This window comes from Monodelphis domestica, chromosome 4 (genome assembly GCF_027887165.1).
Source record: "Monodelphis domestica isolate mMonDom1 chromosome 4, mMonDom1.pri, whole genome shotgun sequence".
NCBI lineage: Eukaryota > Metazoa > Chordata > Mammalia > Didelphimorphia > Didelphidae > Monodelphis > Monodelphis domestica.
Genome location: NC_077230.1, coordinates 249,348,538 through 249,367,922, shown reverse-complemented (window position 1 = coordinate 249,367,922; position 19,385 = coordinate 249,348,538). Strand labels below are relative to the sequence as shown.

The following is a 19,385-nucleotide window of genomic DNA, read 5'->3' as shown; positions in this document are numbered from 1 at the left end:
ATTTCAATGAAATGCTTTTGGAATCCCTCCTAACTGACATTTTCTAGACCTATGAATTTACCCATTTGTGTTATTTTTATTAAATAATATGTCTTAGAATATATTTGTTTTGTTTACAGTATTAACAATACAATTGAGATGAATATTCTAATATTTCTAGTTTTCATTACATTCTAACTTTTTTATAATGGCTCTACATTAAATTGACACATGAATGGAATTTTAGACATTTATTTTGATGAATGACCTAAAGTAGTAATTGTTGCAAATAATTTAATGAAAATATCAAACATATAGATTTAAAATAACCACATTTACTTTATTAACTACTTACAAAATATTTTTTCTGTTTATGAGAGTAATAAATCATTTCAAACCTTACTCAGAGAAAGTAGGTAGGCTTTTTTCTGAACAGCAGTATAAATGCTCAGGGAATTAAAGTCTTAATGCATGAAATGATTCTTCTTCAACACTGGTGATGAAAATGCGAGCCATAACAGCCTGCAAAAGGCTATCATTACTTTAAGACATAGGTTTGGGCTACACAGATGTCCCTGATCCTAGATGTCCAGAGATGGCTAGAAATACCAAACTAAAACTAAGCCTCCAACTTTTCCTAACAGAGATTCAAACTTCTAATCATCCTAGAACCTACCTCATATCACAGCAGTACTTTGTGTTATGGATTCTCTGATGGCAATCCTGACATTTCAGAAAAAAGTATGGACTAGCCTGCCAGGTTATTTGGATTTATACTAATATTTCTTGGACTAGATTGTTTTTTGTAAAGTTTACTCCATGATATGTGGATGTGATGATTATATTTGATTTAGAAATGTCAGGATTCTTCATAGTAATTCTCACTCCCACAGTGACCTCCTGGTCAGTCCCCTCTTTTTAGTCTGTCAGAAATTCCTCAGGATTGGAAATTCCATGATGGGAATGAAGCATAAGGAAATATAATTGATAGAGAGGCCAAATGAGGAACTAGTCAACAAAGGAGTGGGCTCAGAAGTCTGAGCAGTGTTGATTTCAAACCTGCCTCTAATTATTTGAACCTGAGCAAGTCACTTAATTTCTTTAAGTATCAAGAATTTCTCTGGAACTTATCTACCAAGTCATAAATGGGTTGCAATTTGGGCTTATGGAGAAAATTTCCACACTGGGAACTGTGAGGAAATCATAGCTTATGTGTATATAGAAGCTATTTAGATTTCCCTGAATCTTGATCCTCTTTATCAGCCCCAACTCCTATCATTTCCTAATTATTTCTCTTTAGCAGGAATTACACAGGAAAATCTGACCAGAATTAAAACAGACACCACAAAGAATTTCCCTCCCAAATCTCTGATAAAAATGACCCAAACCCAACCTGCTAGGTTGAAGGGTTAAATTTTGGGGGAATAGGTAGGAGTTTGATCAAAAGCCAGTGTATAATTTATTAATTAAACAAAACACTTAGTTTATTATTAGGGGGGAAAAAAGATAGGAAATAGGAAGGAGGAAAGTGAAAGTAATCTTATAATAGATTATAACTATAGCCCAGATCCCAATAAATTTCTCTAGAAAATTGTACATCTATCTGCCTTAAAGGGCAGTATGTTCTGCTAGGCCAAAGCCCTCACTTATTCTTACTACTGTCTCTATCTGATAATATAATCACTATCTATCTACCTGTCTACCCAAGTTATCAATAATCAATAAGGCTATTAAAGCTTGATTCTGTTTCTCTTTCTCTAGTCAGAGAGAATGCTAGCAACACACCCACCCCCCAAGAGAGACAGAGACAAAAGCCCTTTCCAACAGTCTGCAACTCACAAACCACACCTTTCTAAGTGTCACCAACTGCCAAGCCACACAACAGGGGGTCACCAACTGACAACCTGCACAGCAGGGAGTCTCATACTCCAAAATCTTATTGCTACTTTTCCTCTTACATACAAAAAAGGAAGAAATTAATAAAACCTCTCTTAACAGTACATACCACTCTAAATGATGTCTCAAGACTACAGACAACAGTTAGAGACAATAAAGCAACTCAACTCTATGAAATGACACCATATACTCTCAAGGTAAAGAAATTTTGTCATAATCTATGGTAGTATAGACTTAAAATATTTATAGGAACATGGATTTAGAATCCTTGGACTATAAGTAGATTGAAATCAAAACAGAAAAATTACTGTATTATGTATAAATCTTCCAATAAGTCACAATTTTCTAATCAGCTTCCTTTAAAAATCTGCATTGGTTCATATGTGTACAAATACTTATGTCTTGATATGAGATAAGAATATACCACCTTTTTTTTCTAAGAAGATTTGTTCTTTTTGACCTATTTACTTCCTTAATGTGGGCCCTTTTTCCAGAGTAAATCTGAGTCCAAAGTTAGGGATTGAGGAAAATAATATCATATAGATTAAATTATAAAAAATGATTTCAATAGAAACTAAAATTCTCAGTGAATAGAGTGCTGATTCTATAGTCTAGAAAACTGATTTCAAATCCAGTGTCAAGTTCTTAGTAACCATGTGACCATAAGCAAATCACTTAATCTCTTTGGTAAAATGAAGATAATAATATTGCCTATATCCCAGGGTTGTTATAAAGATCAAATGAGATAATATTTGTAAAGTGTTTAGAATAGTGTTTGGCATGTAATAGGTACCATATAAATGTTAGCTATTATTAGAACTGTGTGGCTTTGTACTGAGAATTCTCAAACTTTAAATGATAGGGAATTTTTAAAACATATGTATAATTCTTAATTTCATGGAATTTATAAGGAAATGGAATATTTATGGTGCCTTAATTGGGCACTTCTATTTAATTAAATCCAGAGGGAAGCAAATTATTATTAATTCATTATTATTAATAATAAATTGGGGAAAAATTAAAATATGAATTAGAAATTAGTTCAACTCTACCTAAAACTAAAATGACATGATAATAGAAAACATTTTTTCAAGTCATTTATTCCATGATAAATTTTATTCTGAATTTAGCATTAGAAATGCCATATCCAGCTCCTGCATCTGAGTGAATACTCAGGTTATAGTTTCCAAGCTTGTCTTCTGATCCATAACAAGCTTCCTTTGAATTTTATCACATCTTTTTCTTTTCATCCTTACATATTTTATTTACATCAGTATAAACAAAACCAAAAACAGTATCTCCTTTTAACTACCTAAGCTGTCCATGAAATACTTTCTTTGAGTGTTTTATTTAGAAAATGCTAAATTGTTGTCTATTACCTTAACTGTTCTGAAAGAATAGTTGGCATCAATAGACTTTTTATGTCTCTCTTGACAACATTTAATGGATAGTTGTGATATCTTTTTTGTTCCTTGAAAATTTCTTCCTGACAGGCTCTACATTTGTTGAGTACCGTTGTCTCTCCAAACATCCTAAGTGCTGTTAATGGGAGGATTTCCCTTTATATCACACTAACTTCTTCTTTTTATTAAATACACCTTTATAATTATTATTGGGTTCCATGAAAATTCACAACTTAACTTCACTCATTTTATTGAATACCTACTATATGAATGGCATCATATTAGGTCCTAAAAGGGATACCAAAAAAAAAAAATATATATATATATATATATAAAATATAGTCCTGCCTTATAGGAATTTATGGTCTTTTGGGAGAAACAAGTAGGGCACAAAAGGAATCATTAAATAACAATGCAAGGCAGTGTGTAATTAGGAAAGAAAATGAGTGATATAGAAAATGAATTATGATACTTGAGGACAAGGGGAGATCATTAGAACCTGAAGCACTTGAGGAAGACTTCTTGGATAACTTGCAAATTAAGCATAACCCTGAAGGATAGGAAGGTTATACACAAAGAGAAGGAAAAAGGCATGCCAGGCTAAGGACAACAAAGAACTGAATTGGGAGTTAAAACCAAATATATCTTATCTGGAAACACTGATAAAATGGCCCTTATTACAACAACAGTTTCATACTAGGGATTAAAGAAAGCTGATGATGGAGAGGTAGGAAGAGACCTAATTAGAGAGATGCTTGAGCACCAAAATGAGGAACAGCTCTGGAAGTTAGGAGACTGGGATCCTAGTGTTGACTCTATCACCAAATAGTGGTTTAAAGCTTGAGGATATTACTTTTCAGTCAGAACCTAAACAATAGACATTGGACATATGTGAATAGGAGGTATCACTACAGAATTCATGGTTTATTCTGCTTTCCTTCATGTATTTAACAATGTGGCCAAACTCTGCGGAATACTGTTCCCCAACTCATCTCACTCTCCTGTCTCCATACCTTCATGTATATTATTCTTATGTCTAAAATTGAAATCATATCCATCCTCCAATTCCAAGTTCCAAGGTCATATTCTCCATGAGATTTTTTCTGATTTTACTAGTCCCAAACTCTCTGTCTCTGTCTGTCTGCCTATCTCTCTCTCTTCTTCAAACATGTGTACAACTATTTATATCTCTGCTATAAACCTTTCAATTTGTGCTTTGTATCACAGTCATTTTGAGGTTGCCCTAGCATCTCTTCTAGACTATGAGTTACACAAAGACAGTACCATGTCTTATTTGCCACTATTTCCTCATTGTCTAGCATAGTGCCTTGCATATAAACAGACTTTATAAATATTTTAATTTTATTAAATTATTGGAAGAGGAATCTGGCATTGATGACTTAGTGAGAAATGAGAACACAGTGAACTATTTTGGGACTCCTGTGTTCCATTCATGAGGTGGTGACATTGGAAATGGAAAGGAAAGTGTGAATCTAATGAACATTTCACAGGAATAAATAATGACAATTTTATGATTCATTTGAAATTGGGAATGAAGAAGGAAAAGTAACTCAGGTTTTCAGCTTGGATGAATATTGATGGATAAATGAATATGACTGAGTCATGGAAGAATATTGGGAATGGAACAGATTCAAGTTTTGGCTATTTTTATCTTTGAGGCAACAGTGGAATATCTAAGTTGGAATATTTCCTTTAAGTACTTTAAGATAAAATACTAGAGCTAAGGTATGAAATTGAGGCAAACAATAGAAAATGAGCTTTGGTTGGCAGTGCACATATCTACCGAACTTTCAAATTTGAGAAGTTGTAGGAGAAGCAGCAGTAGTAACCGTCATAGTCATAGTAGTATCACTTTTCTATTTCTACCAAGTAGGCTTTCAAAATTCTAGAAAACAGTATTTCTGGCACTTTAGTAACTAAGCCTTCTTTGACTGGAGTCAAAACTATGTCTATTTCATGCAGAAACCTATTTCATGTAGCATTTCAAATAGGGTTTGTTGATACTTTGCATTTTGACTAAAAAAATACATGATACTATATAGTAGAGACTCATCAGTAATCACTTATGTTATTTGCTACTGCTTTCAGCTTTCCTACTGTATGGATACTTCCAAATATTCTAGAAACTGAAATATTAGCTCAAAGATTTAGAGCTAGAAAGAACCATAGAGTTCAACATTCATTTTGCAGATGAATAAATTCTAGAGGATACAAAGAAAGAGAGAGAATCTGACTCATTGGGCCAAGGATAGCATCTAGGCAATCAGGTCACACAGTGAGTACAGGCAAAGGTATTGTTAAGGTGTAAAAACAGAAGATCAGGGCCTAGAAGTCCAAGCCATAAAGTGCAAAATGGGCCAGAACAACCCGGATATACAGTCATGAAGTTAGTTTGGAGGTTTAAGCTGAACAAAACAAAATACATCTATATATCCTTGAAGTCTATAAATAACATGAGGCAATTTCTGGCAATCAGAACAGTAGATTTAGAAACAGAATCTAGGTTTAATACTTGCTACCCCTTAATATGTGTGTAACCTTGAGCAATTCACAACTGTGCAGCAGCTAACATTATCCATATGCACGATGAGTGTTGAACTCTATGGTTCCTTTTAACTCTAAATCTTTGATCTAATATCTCAGTTTCTATAACATTTGGAAGTATCATAAAGCAGGATACCCAGAGAAGGACTATTTGTTCCAGGCTGGAAACTATTGCCCTCCATTCAATTTTTAAGCAGTCTCCTTGGTGCAGGCAGACAATATTTAGAAAATGTGAACTTCTCTACCAGATTTCTGCTTTTCTCCAAGTGGAAGCAGGTATAAGTGGTTGCAAAAAAAGGCTGAGTCCTCTAGAGAGTCCCTTTGGCACCAATACACAAGGCCATTGTAGTCCAATCAGTCAATGAGCACTTATTAATTACCTACTAAGTGTTTATGCATATATCTATATTATGTATGTACACATAAATATAATGTTGATTTGAATTGATTTGAAAAAAATTTTAATGGGTTCTGGAGCAAAGGCTTTGGAAAATTACAATCAAGTATGATAGTAAGGCAGTATCCTTTTGAAGCAGGGGTTCCATGTTCCCAAATAGGTCTGCAGAATGTCAATAAATTTGAGCCCATAAATAAAAGTAAATTTTGTAAGCAAAAGGAAGGAGACAAAACATTTCCTCATACTTCCTTAGTGTCAACCCAAATTAAATGTTCCACTTAAAAGTTAGATTTACCTATGGAGAAAGCACCAATTATTTCCATTTATTTGAGAGTATAAATTTCAAACTGATTTGATTTGGTTAAGACGAGTTCTTCAGAAATTCATTTTTCCATCCCTGCTCCACTCCTAGGATATTGTATTTGAATGCTGATGATTTCTCTATATTAATCTTTAAAAATCTGTCCCCCAATAAAGGATCTGTTTTTTCTTCCCTTGGACCTCCTAGGTGATAACCACTTACTATTTCTAAAGCAAGTTATGGAACTGTAAGCACTAGAAATAGTACAATATAACTACATGGGGATTTTACAGGAATGACTTGGAAAATTGTTTGTTCCTCTGAACATTCATACATACAGCATCCTCTGCCCTACATGCCAGCATGCTATCTACTTTTAAATATGAATCATAATCACTCCTTTCAGCACAAGCATCTCAGCCAGAACCCATTTACTCAAGTAGGAATTAACAATGCAAATAGAGAAGAAAATATAAACTAAAAGCAGCCTGAAAATTAGTATAGCATTTACTCACCTTTTACAATCCCCCATGACACAGTTGGATTATGGAGCGATTTTTTTTAAGTAGAATTCACAGACTTAATTGCTTATGCACCATATAAAAACCCAAGTAAAGAGAGTAAATCCTTCTTTAATAAAAAGGTTTTAAAATCATCTTTATTTTAATTCTTTTCCACCTCCAGTTTAATCTGAGTCTGGTTCTTCCCATCAAGAAACAATTCTCCCCCCTTTCTTATTGTATCTGATCTACTGATCATTGCTGAGAATTGGTTTTTCCCCTATTAGGTAGATATTACCTGTAGCATTGTTGCTAGAGAAACCAAATTGAGGAAAGGCTTAATTTCTTTCCCACTAGCTATATCCAAATGGCTTCAGAGCAATTTAGACCCAATCCCAGCTTTCTGAATGGTCTTTCAAAAGCCACTGAGGCAGATAAAGGCATGTGCTTATCTGTTGGAAGGGATAATTTGGGAGAGAAAGTAATAACAAAGCTCTAAGTTAAATTGAAAACTTAGTGAAGCATTGATCGTGCTGAGAACTTGTTAGTCTCTTGACCTAAAAAGCCACTAAAACACTAAAACTGTGAACTGAAGTGCTTATATTGAGGGTCAAGCAGATTACAGAGTTTTGCTTTTTATCATTTAAGAGTATCAGTCTTATACATTTATTTGCTTTTCTGCAATCTCTTTGTAGATAGTAATAGCAATCTTTCTGAGTTAGGCATACATGGATTTCATATAAAGTATAGGGGTTTTCTCTTGGGCCCTTGGTTTCTATGGTAGCTGGCTGATTATACATCTTTTTGGGAATGAGGAAGTCTTGGGTGTAAATCCTGCCTCTACCACATGCTGGCTCAGTAACCAAAGACCACTCATGTAGTCTCTCAGTGCCTCAGGCTAGTCTCAAAGATAAGTACCAGATCAGAGCTTTGCCAGGATTTTTCTCCACTAATTAGATCACAAGGTTAGAGTAAACCAAAAATTTTAAAAACAAAAACAAAGCAACTAATAGAAAATGGCATGATACAGCTGTTCCTCCCTCTTAATTAATATGACTACTGAAATAGGCATCTACTTAAGTGGGAAAAAAAGAAAAGTTTCAATATGTCTATCAATACCAAGACCACAACAACCATTTAAGTGACTTTTGATTGAGTATAATATCGGTTCTTAAGGTCATAAGTAGGGAAATACATATAATGTTTTTATTGAGTACAGTTTTCAAGGCAATACTTTTTGGTTCATAGTGATTCTAAGAACACTTCTATTTTAAAAAATGGCTCAAAAACCAGTGAAATCAGTATTTTCCAGTATCTAACGATGGCCTTAGAATTTTAGTTAGCTATCAGAAAGCTCTGAGAAATGGATTCTTGCCAAAATAATGTAAGAAAGACCTGATTGCATTTTAAATTCCTAAATAAATCTAAAAAGGAACTTCCAATAATGTCCTAGTACTTCTTAATTTGAGGACTCACTTAATTCTCTATTTCCTTAATTTGGGAGGCAAAAAGCCTTCTGTTATTGTGCATGTATGGATAAACACTAATACAATAAAATGTGCCCTATTTAGTAGATGACAGGCTGAGTCTAAGTCATGTTGAAAAGAACGCCACCAAAGGCAAGAGAAACATGTGATATGTGAAACAGCACGTCTCCTCCTCACTCATGCTTTTGAAAGATTCCAGTTTCCTGAAGCAGATCTTTTAATCCCTTATGAAAAGACCCACAATTTGTTGTTAATACTTGATTAGGTCTGTCTGTCCTCCAGGCCACCTAAATTCTGAACCAGTCATCTTTTTTGTTGGATCAGACTATTCCTCCTCAATATTTAGTAATTTAATAATAAAATAGTTTTTTTAAAACTTCTTACCTCAAGCATCTCCTACTCTACAAAAGAGGGATGACAAATCATAAAACCAGGCTGAATGCCCTATGCCTATGAGTCACACACAGAGCCAGAAAATATAGCAATAGTATTGTCATGAGGTATGGAAGACTATATTCTAGTTTGCATAGTATTCTTTTCATACTATGAAATATCAAAAGTTTACTTCCTTTAGGTTAGGAAAAGAGGGGAGGTATATAGATAAATCTGGCACATGATCTCCAGGATTATTTGCTGTTTGTGTATACATCTTAAACATTTTAGTAGCTGGTCATTTTATTTTGCAGGGAGTCTGTTGAATAGAGCACTAGCTTAAAAATAAGGAAACTGTACCTATGTACAATTTACTATATTATCTTGAGTAAGTCATTAGGCTTTTTCATGATTCAATTTCTCAATCTCTCCTTTAGGAATAAAATCTCTCTCCCTCTCTCTCTCTCTCTCTCTCTCTCTCTCTCTGTCTCTCTCTCTCTCTCTCTCTCTCTCTCCCCCTCCCTCTCTCTCTCTCTCTCTCTCTCTCTCTCTCTCTCTCTCTCTCTCTCTCTCTCTCTCTCTCTCTCTCTCCTCTCTCTCCCTCTCTCTCTCTCTCTCCCTCTCTCTCTCTCTCTCTCTCTCTCTCTCTCTCTCTCTCTCTCTCTCTCTCTCTCTCTGTGTGTGTGTGTGTGTGTGTGTGTGTTTCTCTGTGTCTCTTTGTGTGTGTGTATATTTCTGTCTTTGTCTCTTTCATCCTTTTACTCACACACATACCTCATTATATGGTTGTAAGGATAAATAATCAATCAACAAATCATTGTTAAGCACTCACTATGTACCAGGAACTGATAAAATTATAAATACTTTGGCTCAGATAAATAAGTACTATTTGATCTATACAGAAAAAATATGGAAGAAAATATATTATCTAATATGAAAATATAACAATAATAATGCTCATATTTATAACATCAAACCATAATTCCCCAAACTCAGTGGCACCTCTATATAAAGATTCCAGCTGATTGTTCATAATGGCCTCTCTAATGCTGAGTAAAACTGGAGCAACATTGTTGTGAACTTCCATCTACATTTCCTTTTTATTTGATGGGCTCTTCAGTAAATTCAAGCTCAGGATATACCTGAACATAGAGTAAGCAAGATGACCTATGTCATCAAATCTGTGAAATTAGGAAAAGCTATTAAAACTTTTTTTTTACCAAGATGGAAGCCCTTATGAGCACCCTGGCTCTTCACTATGTAAAAGAAATGGGGGGGGGGGGAGATACTGAAGGAATGTAGAAGTTGTATTTCATAGCAAGTAAAATTCTGAATAAAAAGATCTTATAATTTATGTCAGTAGACTCAAATTCAGTATCTGCCACTGCATTTCCCAGAGCCAAAAGCAGTGCTAGGACCATAATAACACATAACAAATGGTTATTGAATGAATGAAGATACAAATGTATCCCTGTCTTCTCAGGGTTGGGAAGAAAGGTATCACAAGAGGCTATGCTTTACCCTATTTTATCCCAGGACACAACAGCAAAGCCAAAAGAGTTTATGATCTTTATGATCCAGTGGTATTTCTGGGTAAATTAGTCCTTTTGTATTCAGAAGACAGTTATTCCTCACACACCTACCTTGTTATTCACTCCTTTTCATTTACATTTTAGTGAAAAACAAATGATCTTCCAGTTAGCTCTGTAGATACAGTCTTTCATATGGGAAAAACAGTAACTAATGAAAGAGAGTAAGACATTTTTTCATCACTTATGTGCCTAGCAAAGCCTTTGCTTCTTAGAGCTTTTTTGAGTTTATTCTGTGTAAGCATGTCCGTCCCTTTGGGATCAATGTAAATTTCTGACATAGTCTTCTCAATATGTAGAAAATGAACCATTAGGTGTATGTCACCTGAACAATGCCCGTGTTCCAGAAGATAGGAAGAGATGCTTGTGGAGTACATAGAGTGACGTTTCAATGACAGAAATGGTCCTTCTCTTGTAGCCGATCCTGGTGGTTTCCTAAACTTTATTTATAGCTTGCAGTGTTGCTCATAACTCATTCTCTGATGGCTAAGATTTTTAATCTAACACAGCATATTGAGAGAAAGATTTTTGCATAGCCTTTAAGTTCTTTTGGTTAATTCTTGCTATGACATATGGATGATGCATACTATAAAAATAGAAAGATTGTCATGGACCAAATACTTTATATCACAGTCCAAAAAGCAACATAACCTAAATATTAAGTACACACAAAAAGATCTCCAGGAAATTATTTTAATAAGAGGTTTCCATCTTTTTGTCCTTAATAACATTTCCTCTGACTGAATCAGTCTCCTAGATAGTGATACATAGTAATCAGTGTGATGGTTATTTTGTTTGGGTTTGGTTTTAAGTGGAGCAAGCTCTTAGAAATGGTCAAAACTGAAAGGTATCAATGATGAGATTGTTTCTACTAAACACCATCAAGTAAGTACAGTGTTGACTGCCAGTTGTTACAAGGATAAGCCTGTAGACTTTCTAAGAGGAATTCAACATAGTAGTTAATATTAAAATGGGTAATGATTTATATTTCTTCATAAACTTGTACAATATGAACCAAGATATAGAAATAGCAGTGTGAAACTGAACTGTTTTTACATGGCCTAATAGATGTAAGAAAGACAATCTCTATGACCTTAATTTTCAATTACCTCAAATTGAAAGCATCTTTTCTTTCTCCATTCCTTTCTTTTTTCATTTTTTTTTATGTTTTTGCTGTGAAACCGTCTATGGATATGGCTAACAACCCTGTTAAATAACCCTCTCATAAAATGACTTTACTTTCATAAAAGAGTTTCTCTTAAAGAATATGTAAAACAATTACAAGCCCACCCACTACTAAAATTTTTGAATATACTATGTCTAAGGTTAAAACACAATGTATTATTTTTTAAATTACTTTTATTTCTAAGGATTAAATTTCACAAAAGGATTATTTTCAGTTCATTTAAAACAAATTTGTCTAATTTTTGCAAATGCATAATAAATTAAAATAACCCCATTTTCTCCCTGAAAGGTTTTTGTTTTGTTTCATTTTTATAGCTAATACAGTTTCCCTTGAATTATCAATTAATTCTACACCACAATCTGACCCTTCTTTCAAAGCTGTAATTAGAAAGGGCCATTAGAACTTCACTCCAGGCCAATGAATTTAGAGGACACTAAATGCCCTTAGGTAGCATAGAAACAATAGTTTATAACCTAGTTAGTAACAATAATTAGTTAAAATAAGGAACTACTATTTAATGGACTGGCAAAAGCTCTCCCAGTATCCCACTCTCTCCCACCACTATTCTCACTCAACCAAAGATCTTCATGCATCTTGCTTGCCCTACAGATAATTTCTGGTAGTAAACCTGGGCATATATATTTCTACTTATGTTTCATCTTTTTAGTGAGCATGATACCCTAGTATTGTTCACTTTAGAGAAGCTCACTTAACGCCTGAAGGGCTCTCATAAAACATAGATAAAGGTAAACTCTCATTTGCGCTAAATGTTCCCAAAGAATCTGAGTGATTTCATATGCCTCTGAAAGTGAACATTTTATCCTGGGTATATATTTGCAAACCAAGAGCACCAGGTCAGTCTAACAGCTAGAAATATATAACTAATTAAAATATTAAGAACAATTTTTAGAAAAAATATTAAATAATCTAATATAATACATAAATTAACTTACCAAATTAATTACATTTCCAAATCTAATTGAAATACTATTCAAACGAGAATTATAACCACATTTATTGAATGGCATAATATTTCAATTCCTCTGGGACTGGTCAATACTCAATATTTATTGAATTATCATAAACCAAGAGAGGTAGAGTGGAGTAATGAGTGGAGGAATTGGAATCAAGAAGGCCAGGTTCAAATCCTATCTCTCATACCTATTATACAACTATGGACAAATCTCTTAACTTCTTCTAAGTGTCCTAGACAAATTTTCCAAGACTAAATTACAGGTAAGTTACAGATCTGCTTTGGTGAGGGAAGTTTCACCAATGGGATTTCTCCACACCAGTGAAATCAGATATCTAACCAAAAACCAAAACAAAACTGTAGAGCCAAATATTTCCAAGATTGAAACTTATTCTCTTGTTTTAAGGTTAAATTTTATTGTGATCTGCTTAGTGCCTAAAAAAATTTCTTTCTAGAACATCTAATTTAAAACCAGTACACTTTGGAAAAATAAGACCCACTGAACATTTTTTGACATATATTTAAAGCATGTGCCAGGATAATGGAAAATTTTAAAAATATTTCCTTCACCTACTATTTTTTAATATTATAGTCATTTGTCTTCTAGAGAAAAGTCGACATCTCTATACAACATGACTTTGTTCTCTTATAGAGTTAAATCTGGAGAAGACCTAATCTGGGGCATGTGTTATATATAAGGGGTAGATTAAAATGAAGGAATAACTTCAACAGGTTTAATTACCTAGTTAAAACAACCAAAATGTATACCCAAGAGGTTTTGTTTTTTGTTTTTTTTTTTCTAAGTAGCATGTAGTGGCTTTAACAATTGAAATCAAATTGAGACTTAAGACCTTTTCCCTGAGGCCTAACTAACTCCATCAATACCTACAAAGCTGAAACCAGAGCATGAAACTACAAATCTTACCACAAAAAGCAAGAATTCAGTGCTCAATTTAACTGTGCGGTAGGGAGAGTAGACAAGAAATCAGTACTTCCAAGATTTGCTAGCATTTGCCTTGTGGGAATAAAAACCAACCTGAAACAATGTTTACCTACCTTTAAATTCTGACATTCTTCCAGGATCCCAAACAGAATCCCTCAAATCCCAGTTCATCAGTGTTTTGCTAAAGCTTCCATCTAATTGGTCATCAGCACCAATTATTTGGCTAATGGAAGATCTATAAAAGGAGAACTACCCAATACCATAGGCATATTTATCACATTTGAAAATAAGCAAAATAATTCCGACTTCTGGTTTGGATTGCAGTGGAGGGGATTGTAATATGGTAATGAGAGGTTTATTTACCGTGTGGGAGAAGCTTATAAAAAAGCTTAAATCCTCATTCCTTCTAACATCTTAACAGCTGTGCAGTTTCTTACAAAATATGTTTTATCGTTTCAAGAAATGCTGTTAACCTCGCAGTTTTAAAACTGAATGAACAAGGCCTCTTGGACAAATTGAAAAACAAATGGTGGTACGACAAAGGAGAATGTGGCAGCGGGGGAGGTGACTCCAAGGTTAGCCTCAATGTCACCAAAGCGGGTAAACAGTATGTAAAGTAATTGGTGCATCTGCTGGGGTCCTTCCTTCTGGCCTGAGACTAGTGATGCTACCAGGACTGCTGGTAAAGACTCTTCATGTTCTATAGTATGCAATTACTGTCAAAGCAAAAATATTCGCATCTGTTGTGAGTTCCTGAAATTATTCAACCTAATTGGAATTTTCATCCCAGCACCAAGCCCCTGTGGTATTCTAGACATTGAAGATAAGAAGCCAGAGGCTGTACACCCATCTAGACTAAATAATCTCATTCAGGGGTTTAGGGATATATAACATAGAGAAGAGAAACTAAGAGCACAGAATGATGGATTCTGATGGACTTACTCTCAAACAGGTGGACATTAAGATTAGAAAAGAGTAGGATGCATGACTTTCTTGAGAAAAAAAAAAAACAGAATAACTTGGGCCTTTTTCTTCCTTACCACTACAATATTAAAAATCTTTTCAAAGATGTAACAAGGACTCCAAGAATGGATAGGCTGAGATCTACATCTTTATATGAAGCAACCCTATCGATGAGATCACAAATCCATTGGTCTATAGGAACATCGATTCTACTGAACACAAAGACCTTTCTGGGCTACCTTTCAGTGAGTCAGTAACTGAACAGATTACAATTACAGTTATATAAGGGGATAGAAATTAGTGTATAGTTACTCAAAACTGTGTCCTCACTTAAAACAGAGGCAAGGTCACCTTAATCTGCTATCACTGAAAAACTACTTTTATTTTTCCTTTCTTACCGATTCTCTATAAAAAGAAAATCAACTAAGTTTTGTCATTACTTCATTTCTTTTATTTCCAACATATTCCTAAGCAATGACTAAGGAAAAAAGGGAAAAAATATACAGAAGATGAAAAATAGCATTGTTTTCTAAGAACCACACTCCACTGTGTCTTGTGAGGGTACATATGTAGATGTGATGTAATACAGTTTGGGGAATTTCCATGCACATGTAGGCTATATATAACTACTAATTAGTTATTTGTTCTCAAGTAGCTTTTTTTTTTAAACCCTTACCTTCCATCTTGCAGTCAATATTGTGTATTGGCTTCAAGGCAGAAGAGTGGTAAGGGCTAGGTAATGGGGGTCAAGTGACTTGCCCAGGGTCACACAGCTGGGAAGCGTCTGAGACCAGATTTGTACCTAGGACCTCCCGTCTCTAGGCCTGGTTCTCAATCCACTGAGTAGTGCTCAGCTGCCCCCTCAAGTAGCTTTTAAATAAAATGAAAGTTGAAACATGAGCTTTAAAATTATGCCTTCATTATAAAGCCATTTGTTCTTTCTAGCAATACTTTCTTTTATTCCAGTATCCAAGATATAAAACTCAATATTATTATCTATCCAAAAGAGGGAATCTCCTGCTTTATAAGTTTGTGGTTACAATTTTGATTGTTCATAAGGCTTCAAGCCTACTCAAGGTGATGGCCCTTCATTTCAAAAGAGCCCTTTGTGTGTGTGTATCTGATTTCAGAAACATGTTTATGACAGGGAAATGTGACTAGTCTCTGAAGAAATCATAAATATATCTATACTTGCTTGGAAAATTAGAAATGTCAGTCCTTCCCAATCCAGCTGAGTATCTCTAGCCCAGCCATAAAACATACAATATAATAGCTAGATAGCTCCTGAGAGATCATCTCTTCTAGCATCTTTTTTCTAACAGTAGAGAAAGCTGAGGTCCAGAGAAATGAATATGTAATTGAGCTCAACACCTTTTCATCTATTCTAATTCTCCCAAGAGATGTGAGAGAAGAAATGAAGGGCCATATATACCATATGACTATCTTAGACCTTGAAAGAAGGGGAAAAAAAAAGAAAGAAGTGAATGTATTTTTCCCACTTCCTCTGTACCCCTTTGCATATCAAGATATCTTCTGGTTCCAAGAGAAAGGGAAATGAGATGTAAGAATTTTCATGGATTTCTCTATTTGTAAGTGTTTCTAGAAGAAAGAAGGACAAAAAAGGAAGAAAGGAAAATCGATAAGATATCATTTTGCCTCTATAGGTAAGACAATTATTTAGACTTACCTCAATAAAAATTCTTTAATTAATCACATTAGCATGTAGAGACATAGTCATTTATCCTATTCCATCACCAGAGGATTTGTCAATGAAGTATTTAATATCATTCAAAAATATTCCTTAATGTATGACCATTCAGCTCTATAAGGAAATCTAGAGCTAGTCCTGACAGTTAAATTTCTCAATGATAAAAATGAAATGTCTTTTATTTTCTACTAAGTCCTCCTTAATGTGACTTGGGAAAGCCTATAAATTTATACCTTGAAAAGAAATTGATGAACCAAAGGCATGTTTTGATTGAAAAAGTCAATCATATTTTTATCTTTGTGTGAATCAAATCTCAAACATTCAAAAACTGAAACAAGTATATATTAGTTAACATTCTATTACATATTACAACTATAAAGTTTGCAATGATATTTTAAAATGAGAACTAAAATGTTATTTCAAATCTTGCAATTAAAATGAAAACATAATATTATAGTTATGAATTTTTAAACCTATTGAATAGTTAAACAAAATACAGGATTTAATGTGTCATTTTTAAGTATTTGAAAAGACCTTTCTTCTCTATCTCCAATCATCCTACAAAAATTATATCTACTTTTAGAGACTACTACATGGGAAGCTTTGTGATAAGATTCAAAAATCCTCAAGGAATTTGTTATCTCATAAGTAAAACAATTAGAGAGTAACTGATAAATATTCTAAAGATGTAAGCAAATGTCCAAACCAATCAGAAGACCTAAATTTGAATCCTTTTTAGTCTACCTGAATGGGCTTACCTGTACCTCAGTTTACTATTCTGTAAAATGAGAGTTTGAATAGATGATCTCTAAGACATTTCTTATCTGCTTAGTAGGGAATGATATGCCTCTCCATAGAGCTACTCATCAGAGGACAACTGCTAGAATATATGCAATTTATCTCAGTGAATATTTATGTAATATTTGAGTCAGAAAGATAATCTGATAGTCTAACCAAGCCTAGCATAGCCTACCACTCATTTAACAGAAGATGAGACTGACAGTAACAATCTAGAGGGCCCAGATCTAATGGGTTCTAAATCATTGTTCTTTGTATCACAGCACATTATTCTTGTGCTCTACACAGAGTTAAAGGAGCAGATAGAAACTATAAAGGAAATACTTATATTTCTCTAGAAAACAGATATACAGACACAAGTACATTCTTTGAGATAATAAACCAACAGTACTAGTAAATATCTTCACTTCTTTGCCTCCTCCAACAATATCTGGTGTTAACAAAGAAATTGTTGGAAGACACTAGACTTTCTCATGAAAGGTAGCTTCTTAGTGATATCAAATATTCTGGTTGTGCCTTATTCACAGTTTAGGGGTCTGGTACCCTGAAGTGTTTTTAACTATATTATAAGAACTTTCCTACATAATTATAGTAACTTGATTATATTAATATGTTGGCATTGGATTATGTTTAGATTTATCTTAATGACCCTGCTTGTTAAATAATACCAAGAGAAATGAAGATTATAAAGACCTGTTATTCCAGAAGAACTCATGGGTTTGTACTTTAAAATACTATTGGTTAATGACCTTCTTTTGTTTTTTAGGAATTAGTGATCTTTTCTCAACAAAGCCTAAGTCATCCTTCTATTGGCAAGGTGTTGTATATGAAAAGTAGCCAAATGAATATGATAGCAGATATTGGAGGCATGCTTCATGGCATAAAATATAATCCTATCATCATCATAAACAAAAGCAGGAAATGAAATGAACTGAAGCCAGCTTTTACGATGTCCGTCTGTTGTAATAAATTCTGAAAACATATAAAGTCTAAAAAGAAACAAAGTAATTGTGTTTATGGAGTAAGTCAGTTAAATTTTTACATTGAGACGAAAAATTCTGAATATTGAAGAAACTGTGCAAAGCCAATAGTTTTGGGTTCACAGTAATTGCATACCTTTTATTTACCAATCTTCCCTAGCAGTATGTGCCTGTTACCTAAAGCGATGGAGCAGGCCCCAGTTGTATGTCTGTTTCTAAACCTGGGCCTATAGTACAAGACATAACACCCACTGTGGCCTCTGCTCTGTCACTTTGCCATGCGATTCTAATGTAGTTTTACTTGAATAACATAAAATAACATATATAATGTTATTTATGTTATTTTCCACGTGAAGAACTCCTGTAAACCTTGCCGTTTTGAAACTCAGTGAGGCAGGCGTCTTAGACAAGCTGAAAAACAAATGGTGGTACGATAAAGGTGAATGTGGACCCAAGGACTCTGGAAGCAAGGTTAGTCACTGCAGCTCGGGACCTCCTCTTGTGTTCACCCAACACTAAAGGGAGCCATGGTCAAACACAGATGGAAACTAAGCAATGAGCATTCCTCTTCCTAGCACAGCCCCACGTTGGAATTAAGTTCATTAGCTTTTCAAATGGGGTCTGGCTTAAAAAATATATATGTACAACCCACTTGCTCTCCCAATATTGAGGCTTATTTTATGCAAAAAATGAACTTTGCTAAATGCAGAAAAGATGCATTTTGTTTTCTGTTAATGTTAGGGTATTCCAGCTTACCTGGAACCCCTTGTTCCATTTTCTTTGGGGTTCAAAATCCCAAGACTTCATCAATTCAGAAGCTTTTACTATATTTACAAAAGTTGCCATGGGTGGTAACCTTTATAAAGTCAATGAGAATAAAGAAAAATTTACATTAAATAAATGAATGTTCACCCAGAAGGGTTCAATAATGCTAATTCCCCCAAATCCATTTAAAGGATCCAGTTTAGTTTAAAGAAGCACTATTCCATGTAGGTCTGATCAAGTGTACTAGCTTTCTAAATTCTCCCATTAAGTTATTCAGGGATTAATAACATTTTTCAAGACCCCAAATTTCTGACTCACAAAATCTGATTTTGGAAAATTGTAGTACTTATGATCTTAGTTCTTTTGGATACAGATTAAGTTAATGATTACCAAAGAATAAAAATAATATTGCAAGGTAACAGAAAATATAGATTACAGATATGGATTTTTCATCAAACCTGATTTTGTAGGTGCAGAAAATGAATTATTTTCCCATATGGTGACTCCCATGTGGTCTTTATTAATGAGTTACATATGACATATGACAGATTAAGGGAATGATCCATAGTCATACAGATAG

At 34.1% G+C, this 19,385-nt stretch overlaps 1 protein-coding gene across 9 annotated transcripts in view; it reads left to right on the top strand.

Annotated features, from left to right (window-relative positions):
* GRIA4 (glutamate ionotropic receptor AMPA type subunit 4) overlaps window positions 1-19,385 on the top strand; it is a 478,222-nt gene that overhangs the window by 449,550 nt on the left and 9,287 nt on the right. For 4 of the 9 annotated variants that reach the window (XM_007494900.3, XM_001371470.4, XM_016433880.2 and 1 more), the window contains one exon: window positions 18,397-18,511. In XM_007494900.3, coding sequence (XP_007494962.1) covers window positions 18,397-18,511 — 115 coding nt within the window. Of the gene's footprint in view, window positions 1-14,051; window positions 14,167-18,396; window positions 18,512-19,385 lie in introns of all 9 variants that reach the window. The other 5 variants (XM_056794448.1, XM_056794449.1, XM_003341225.4 and 2 more) reach the window with 2 other exon arrangements.